The following is a 9,008-nucleotide window of genomic DNA, read 5'->3' as shown; positions in this document are numbered from 1 at the left end:
TGATGACTGGAATATTGTTTCTAGTAGATTTTTGGTAGATCTCAAAGCAGTTTCACAAGAAGGTTAATTTTCCTGTGTCCATTTGACTGGCAGGGAAACCAAAGCAGCTCCTTGCTGGGGTAGAAGGGCAAGAGGCAGGAGCAGCACAAAGCTCCCACCACTGCAAATATCCTCCAAAATTACCTGAAAATGAGAAAGTCAGAGTCATTTGCTAAATGAATGAATGCAGGTTTATTAATTTTGAACCATTCCTAAGTACAAATACACGTGGATACCTTTCTATCTATCACCATATAAAGATTAAAATCCTCTCTCCATCAGCCATGGCAGCAGTGAGCTCTCCTTGTCCTCCATGTGAATTATGGCAGTTCAGCCTCCCTCAAGGCCAAATCCTATGAACAATGCTACTTTGTAAACTTATAAATAACATTATTATTCATCAGATAATTCACAAATACCAGGACAGAGATCCACTTAAGTACACTGGGTAATTTATCATTAGAGAGCTGCTGGATAACAAAATCAAAATTTAGTCAAACGAGAGAGAAATTTTATCAGCTTTTCTCCATAGGAGACAGAATGGGAGAACTTTCCAGGACAGAATTATAGTGCTTGATGGCTTTTTCATGCTTCAGAAGTTTCTCTCCAGAAAAACTTCCTTGGAATCCATAGGTGCAATCCTGGTGCAGATTGTTGTACCTGGGGGAGATGATACAGAGGGAGATAAAATTATCATCCTTTAAGGATTGGCTTCAGCCATTGTTTAGTAGACAATACGATGCATTTTCCTAGAGCTTTTCAGAGCTTCAGGATGAGAGCAGTCAAACTGGATGCAGATCTTAACAACTGTGTCTTTTCAAAAAAATTAACAATGAACATGTTTTTTTCCCTCAGAGAGATTTTAGTGTATTTTTTCTAACTCTGAGTTTTAAAGTCTGATTTTCCCCCCATGCCTAAATCAGTGTTTATCTGAATAGTCCTCACTCCTTTTTCTCTCCTCTCAGAGAATTCTCATTCACCAAAAAATGAAAAAATTACAATTGATTAAAAAAAACATATTTCCTGGAAGTTTTGGTTGTCTTATAGAAAATTGAGGTACCTTGATTCTGAAGTGAAATGTTGATTTGAAATTTTAAGTGTTTGGTTTTCTATTTTTAGGAAGATTGGAGGTCAAAAGATTTCCTCATAAAAACATGTTAAGCTGCGGCAATTTTTTTTTTTTTTTTAGTTTAAACCAATTTTATGGTAACTTTTTGACAACCAAAACCTTTTCATTTTCAGCAGTGTCACAAATGAAAATTTCCATTTACAGAAGAATAAAGTCCCACTTCATAAGAGGAGTACAAAGTACCTGTTTGGGTTTTTTTTAACCTCCCCCATTTTTTCTGTGAAATCTCTCTCCACATATGATCTCTCACACCAACTCTTCACTCCACACTAGTTTACAGGTTTTACATGAATTTTCACCTGTGCCTACAAAGGAAACACGATGTTTTCATTTCCCCAGCCATACCTGTGTGCAATGCTCCAGAAGCCCAGCGTGTTCACCAGCATTAGGGAAGCCAAGAAGAAGAAGAATCTCTCCAATTTACCTTCGTGCAGCAAGTGTGGAAACCAAGAGCCTGGCAAAGCAGACGTTTGCAGCAGGATTAGTTTGCCTGGCAAGGAGCTGTGCAGACACTGAGTGCCAAAGCCAGCAGTGCCCTGAGCCCTGGGGCTGCTGCCAGACTGCATCCCACACACCTGGGGGGTTTGAGCCTCCAGAGCTTGGCTCTGCTCTGCTGACAGGCAGGAGAGATTAAAGGAACTGAAGAACTTCCCTGAGAAACCTGCAGTGTGCTGGAAAAGCTAACCCTGCTCAGCCCCTGCTGCCTCCAGCCCTGCTGGGATGAGCAGAGAACAATCACCAGCAGTTTGCCCAAACTCCTGCACAGCTCTCTCCATGCCATGATCCCTTTTCGTTTGTCCCAGAGCAGCACCACCTCCCTCTGCCTGCTGCCCTCCTTTTGCAGCATCATCCCAGCTCCAGTTTTAAACACCTGCATTCCAACACTGCGAGCTGACTGAGCTCCTAGGCACTGTAACTCCATTTTAGGAGCTTATAAACTTTTACTGTCCTCATTCATAACCAGGTAGTTCCTCATTTTGCATCCCCCAGGGGCCAATAGAAGGCAGAAGAGAACAAGTGGATGTGGTGAAAGAGCAAACCTGCATGGGGTTTGCCCTGCAGAGACAACGTGGATGTGGTGAAAGAGCAAACCAGCTTTGCCCTGCAGCTCCTCCCAACACAGTTCCCTGTGCTCAAACACCACCTGGGTGCTCCAAGCACCAAAACCCCACCAGAATCTCTCCTGACCCCACTGACACCTTGCACAAGGTCTGTGGGCTCCAGCAGCCTGCACTGCCTGCCTTTGGGTTGACATTTCAGGCTCTCCCTGTCAGCTGGTTTGGTTCTGCTGCACTTGGCCACTCTGAGCTCTGTTTGGAGCCCAACTCTTCCCCACCCTTCAACCAGCATGCAATGAGCTCACAGTTCACCTTCCAAAGCACACTGCTCTGTGCATCCTCCCTGCTCTGGGGAGTAACCAACAGCAGGGGCAATGACAGGGCTGGTTTGTCACACACATCATTGCTCACTGGGAATTCACTTTCCACAACAAGCTCCTGATTTCCATTTTTATTCCAACAATAGAAATGCTTTGTAGCATGAATCACCACAAAGAGACAGGAGTCTCCTTTAGGTGCACATATTTTAAATAGACTTTTCTTATTAGCTAGAGGTGAATTGGTTATGTATTTTATGGCAAAATTAGAACAAGTTAGAAACTGAAGTGTGGTCAGAATCAGCTCCTCAAGCCTGCTCTGCCATCATGAAAACAAAGCTCCTGGAAAACTTCCTCTGACATTTCAGAGTCCTATCAATTGGGTGCCAAAATAGCTCAAGCAGGAGGAATATTATCCAACAGCAAGAGGAAACAAGTGATCCTAGCAGGACAGGCAGAGGTGGGGGTGAAGCAGAGATTAGGAGATGGAAAAACCCTTTCCTGGCTGTTCCTGGTGGGAACTGAGAGCAAAGAGCTCCTGGCAATAGCAGCCACCAGAGGAAAGCTGCAGAGGGCTGGGAGCCAGGCTGTGACAAATATTAGGGCACAAAACAGATCTTTCACTGTGGTGCCACCCCTGGGATCTCAAGGGAAAACCCAAATGTGCACAGGAAGGCATTCAGGATTTTTCACTGAATAACACTATTTTATTGTGGGGAAACACTGAAGAGAAGAAGTGCCATGGCAGAAGTTACTCCATTCTGCACCATCCCTGCAATCCATGCTGTGACTATAGAGAACATTTAAATCATATTTTAGAAAAGGTTTGCATTGCCTTCCATCATTCCATCCACTCAGTGGGCAGATATTTAGTGTTTAATCACATCCAAATTAAAGTCTCACTCTGCCTCTAATCCCTATTAGCAAAGTAGGCACCAGTGGACACCACCATCTGGTCTGCAAGAAATATCCTTTAGATTTATCATCTTTGGTATTTAGAATCACACAAGACTAAAACGAAAAGAAAAAATCCAAAAAACCAACAAAACCCAACACAAAACAAAACCCAAGAAACCCAAACCACAAAAAACCCCCAACGATTCTCTAAATACAAGCAGGAAAACTGTCTGGGGCAGTTTCCTTCCTCCAACCTTTCTTTATTTTTATTTCTTTCTTACATATTTATATTAATATTTTTAGAGAAATGTATTCTGAAATGATTGGCAGAGGAGGACAGGTTTTGTCTTGCATCTTCTTCCGTTAAAATGTTAGGAGAGGTAAGAGATCCAAAAGAAAGCAGTTTCCCAGCTTGTACTGAAAATATCACTGTCACCCATCATCTGTTTGCACTCGTCAGATTTTTTTTAAAAAGTCTTATTTTATCATATTCACACCATCCTCCATAGATGCGTTAAAATGATTAATGCAGCTTTGACTGTGACTGATATCTGATCAACTTTGCCAATAAAACCCCAAATAAAATTCTAAACTGGTGACATAAAATAGGATATAAAAATGTTTAAATTTTGTCAACACCCTCTGTGCTTCAACACTTCAAAGTACACAGTGGAGGATCTACTTTGCCGCAGGAACATGGAAAATGTGGTTTTACTGCTCAGAGATGGGAGAAGCAGAAATAGGCTTGGCTCAGTTTGAGTGAAACAAAATCCTGGGACAAGACAGAAGCATTGATAGCCCAGGAGTCACTCAGTGAGCCTCGTTAAACCTTTAAATCATTGGTGAATCTTACAGAACCATCTCAGGAACACTTCCCTCTCTTTCAGCAAAAAGGAAAGAATTTGCTCTTGCAACAGAAATAAATTACTAAACTAGCTGAGCTTTTTTTAGGAAGAAAAAAAAAAAGGTTCTGGTTGGTTTGCTTTACTCCCAGTTCCATGAATTGTCCAGATACTGAGTATTTACAGACTCTTTAAACAGAGCTGAAAAAAAAAAACCCCAAATGGGGGCAATAAAAACTTAAACTGTGTCATTGGACTGCAATTTGACCTAAGGGGTCACAAATTTGTTCCTTAAAGCACTTTAGAGGGTTCATTAAGTAACCACTAGGTTTTAATAAATTAAAAATATATATATTACTTTGCTGACTGACACAAGCACCACTGCAAGAAGCACAACTGGAAAGAATACAAATGGAACAGAAGAAATTTTTATACAACATTTCCTACCAAACTAGGAGAAAACCAAAACTGAGCCTAAAATGCCTTTTTTGTTTTGCAAGTCTCTCCCCACCTCCAAAATCTGACCCCAAACCTCCTCTGGCTGAGGAGTCAGCAGGAAACAACCTGGGCAGAGCAGAGAAATGTTAGAACAGAAATGAACTTACAGGAATATCTCCATCATGGGCAATTGTGAATTGAATGAGTTGTGGTGACTTGGAATAATTAATCTTGTTCAAGCAAGGAACACTGGGAAAGAGATACCCAGTGAGATCCCAATTAGTTTTAAAACTAAAAAGTGAGAGCTCAGTAATATGTTGTTTGCACATTATTAGGGCAAAGAATCTCCAACACTCTAACCAGAGCACCAGAGCAATCACTAAACATTTTCACTTTATTTTCCCCAAAGCTTTTCAAGTTTTGCAGAGGACTTTTCCTCCCCAGCAGCTCCTTCAGTCCCATTAGAGCACCTGAATGTGAAGAGAGGCTGTCAGTGATTCCCTTGGAAATACCAGAGTGACTTCTGCTCAGGATAATGTGCACTCAGCTCCTCCTACAGCAACAGCAGCCTGACAAAGCTGGAGACAGAAGTTAAAGCTTTGGGGGGAAAAAAAAAGAAAAAAGGGAAAAAAGCTAAGTTGAGAAGTTTGCCACTCAGCTTTCTAAGAGTGAGGAACATTTCAGGCAGGAGATTTTTAGATGTTTGCCCAAAAATCCTGAGCAAAAAGGGTTAGAATGTGGCTACAAACTGTGGAGAATTTAGAGTTCAGCCTTTGTGGTCTCAGCCAGGATAAGAATCTGAAATCTCTGTAAAGTGGCATTTCTGGCAAGAAAAGAACATTTGTGATTTTAAATCACTTAAATGATTTCACACAGACTTGCAGCAAAAGAATTAATCACCTTGATAGAAAACCAGACAAAAATCTACTGAATTGCAAACCAAATGCAGACATTGGTTTCTTCTATCACTTTGTATAAAAATATTCTGTAAAGAAATTAATTACATAATAGTGACACAACATAGGGAAAATATTTTGGTGCTGACATTACGCTAATTGTTTTATAATTATTTAATTATTTCCAAAGTCAAATTGCAAAGTAAAATTTGTATGTTTTGCTAAATATTTCAATCTCATAAAATTTAATAGTCTCCATACTTTGGGGGAACAGAAAAAAGTGAGCAACACAATCTTTCTTAAACTGTTTGTTTCACTGAACCCACATTACACTGAACCCTCAATACACAACGAGAAACAATGGGGGATATTCAAGGAGCTCAGTTCTCCCCACTGGATGCCTTGGTGCTAATAGTTCTTTGCCTGATTCATTTGTGCAAACATTCCTGTTTTTTACCATCTCCAGGTGATGCCTTTCTACCTTGTCATAAAACTTTCATTGAATTTTTAACTTAAAAACAGGACTGCATGTCAAAGCATCGTTTGTTTGCTCAGATCTTGCAAGTAGGAATAAAAATTCCTTGTCAGACTTTCAAAACACCCACTTTGGCTTGTTTTTAAATTACATGATTCTTTGCATAGGGAAGAGAAGAACCCAAACCTCAACCCTGAACAGTTACAGAATTCTAAACAATTCCGTGGCAATTGCAGTGGTGTTGTGCTGTTGTGTGTCTGAAGTTCTCAATAACAGTTCCACTAGAACTTGTCAATGGCATCTTTGGAAATTCTCCTTCAGCAAGTGGGATTATTTCAAATTTGTGAGCAAAGGGAGCTCTGTCCCTCAGCTCAGGAACTCAAGTCCTTTCCTTGTTAAATTTGCTGGGGAAACAAGTCTTTGTATTGAACAGAGATTTGTCAGCAAAGGAAAAATGGCTTGAAGAAGTTCCTGGCTTATCTTGAAAGTCAGCAACCCAGGAAAGCTCCAGCTCAGGGCTTCCCCCAAACACACCTCAACAGGCTGAATGGAAAGAACTCCTTTAGGGACAGAAGTTTTGGGAATTGCAGCATTCTCTCCAGAAGGACAAACCCACAGTGAGACTGCACTGGCACAGGATGAGTTCTGCCCAGAGCTGGGCAAAGGCAGAGGGAGAGGAAGGAAGGAGGAATTGTGGCTCAGGAGGAGGAATTCCCCTCAGCCCAACCTCCTGGAACACCGTGGGACACAGGAAGGAATATTCTCCTTTCTTTAAAGCACAGACTTTGCTCTCAAGGCCAGAGGCTTCCCCTAAGTGTGAATAACATCAATGTGCTTCTCCATGAGCACAAAAAAGGAGCCTCCTGGCCAATTTATTTTCAGCCTTCCAGAGCAGCAGTAGAGAGATTGGACAGGAGGACTTCCTGCAAGATGCCATCCTCTAATTACTGCGACTATCAAAACGAAGATGACTCATTAAAATTGGATGAATACAGCTGGAAGGCTATTTCCTATCTTAATTCCATCTTAATTGTGAGAGCAAATCAATAAAACTTTGGCATCCCTTTTAATTCTGCTGCCTGATTCTCCAAATCAATAATATTAGAAAACTGCTCAGGAACACCCGAAGAGAGCAAACTCTTACCTTGAGTGCCTGCGTGGGCTGTCTGAACAAAGAAAGCTCCCAGAAAGCAGCCAGCTCCATTAAAGAGAGCTAAAAAATGCATGGAAATCCCTCTCATTCTTTCAGGCACAAGCCAGAAGGAAAGTAAGGAACCTTAGGAAGGAAGCAGACACAGTTACAGGTTAAAAAAAAGAAAAAGGTAAATGGTGGTGGAAGATAGATATCACAGGAAAATATATCAAAGCATCTCTAAGAGTGAATTTCCATATTTTATAAGAGAATGTGCTTGCTGCAGAAGAGCAGTTAGATGTCAGTGTGTTCCCTATACCAAAGCATTATCTAAAGTGCTTAAATGATCCTCTGTAATAAACCATCACCCAACTCTCCATCCTCCACAGGACACAAAGATCTTTCACCCACACAGCTCCTTGCATTCGAACCCTCAGGCAGGAGCGAGAGCAGAGAAACAGCAAAAAGCACCACAGGCAGTGAGCACAGAGACAGTGGATGTTCTGCTGAGCTGCACAACAGCAGCACCTTCTGTCCCAGCAGAGCCACCAGCAAACGCTGCCCAAATCTGCAGCTCTGCCTCCCTTTGGACAATTCCCCTGCCTCACCCCAGGCTGGCCAACACTCCTCCTCCAGAGTGCAACCCCCAGGCTCCCTGCCTAATTTCTGAGACCTCATTCCTCACTCTCTTGCCAGAAGGCTAAAGCAGAAGCAGCAACAGCTTTGGTGGTGAGAGGAAGCTGCAGCATGCTGTTGTAGCAGGGAAGGCTATAAATAATCCCACCAGCTGTAATTTGGCTGTAACAGCAAGGCTTTATGATAGCTGTTCTTTTTGTGCAATTTGCACTGAGCATCAAAAACTTTTGTTTCCTAATTTTGCTCCTTGAGTTCTCATCCACACTTTTTCTCCCAAGCCCAGAGTCTCCCCACGTTATTCATTGAACTAGAATGACCTCCAGCTTGAAAAACTTGCCAGCAGAGGAGCCTATTTGGATGCTGAGCTGCCTGAAGAACCTCTGAATACAAATAAAACTTGGCAATCACCACCTTTCACCGTTTTTAATTTGGATGTCCAAATGAGAACTTTGAAAACTATCAAAGCAAAAATACCATGGACACAATTAGGCCACTTTGAGGCTTTTTCTTTTCCAGGCTGAGCAATCCCAATAAGAGAGGTCCTACTGAAGATAAACAGGTCACTGTGCCAAATCTAACTTCTCTAACCAAGCTCTTCAGAAATATCTCCTTTCTACCCTCTGCTTAAAAAAGGGAACATTTCTGTCTCCAGCTTGGATCATGTACTTTCAGGTCCAGTAAATTATTATGATAATTGAATTTGACCTTCTGCATAAGAAAGGCAGTAAAATGTCAGGAAAGGGAAACAACTCTTCCTGTGTTGAGGCTGAAGTTCACATCCACAGAGGTGCACTGGGTGGCTCTGGTCAGCAGCTCAGCTCAGATGGGAGCACAAAGCTGGAGCTCAGCTCAGAGGCTGCCTGCAAGGCTCAGTGCTGCTGGAGGTGTCTCAGGAGCTCAGCACCTCCCTGCATTTTTTTACATGCAACTCCCATGCTCAGATTTAGCCCCATTCTCCTGGGCTCTCAAATCACATCTCTAATTGCAGCTCTAAGCACAATGCTTCATCTCTACTTAAATGGGGAAGGACAGCTTTTCTTCCCAAGAAATTCTAACCACAATTCTTTAAAAACATCTTAAAAAAATGGGGGGGGGGGGGGGAGAAACCCCCAACATGGAGTTTTATTTATTTTCTAAGGGCTAATGTAA

General features: G+C 41.9%; 1 protein-coding gene across 5 annotated transcripts in view; it reads right to left on the bottom strand.

The window, feature by feature from the left end:
• Positions 1–207: 207 nt before the first annotated feature.
• Positions 208–9,008, bottom strand: part of SLC15A5 (solute carrier family 15 member 5) — a 20,645-nt gene continuing 11,844 nt past the window's right edge. For 2 of the 5 annotated variants that reach the window (XM_085049244.1, XM_085049247.1), the window contains 3 exons: positions 7,236–7,367; positions 1,514–1,622; positions 208–699 (listed from right to left, as the gene is read on the bottom strand). In XM_085049244.1, coding sequence (XP_084905370.1) covers positions 555–699; positions 1,514–1,622; positions 7,236–7,367 — 386 coding nt within the window. In that variant the 3' untranslated portion in view covers positions 208–554. Of the gene's footprint in view, positions 700–1,351; positions 1,474–1,513; positions 1,623–3,675; positions 5,191–7,235; positions 7,368–9,008 lie in introns of those variants that run through there. The other 3 variants (XR_014849438.1, XM_085049246.1, XM_085049245.1) reach the window with 3 other exon arrangements.

This window comes from Lichenostomus cassidix, chromosome 1Ab (genome assembly GCF_008360975.1).
Source record: "Lichenostomus cassidix isolate B80296 chromosome 1Ab, HeHo_3.0, whole genome shotgun sequence".
In the NCBI taxonomy this organism is placed as follows: domain Eukaryota; kingdom Metazoa; phylum Chordata; class Aves; order Passeriformes; family Meliphagidae; genus Lichenostomus; species Lichenostomus cassidix.
The sequence above is the reverse complement of the archived record's forward strand: the minus strand, read 5'-3'. Positions and strand labels throughout refer to the sequence as shown.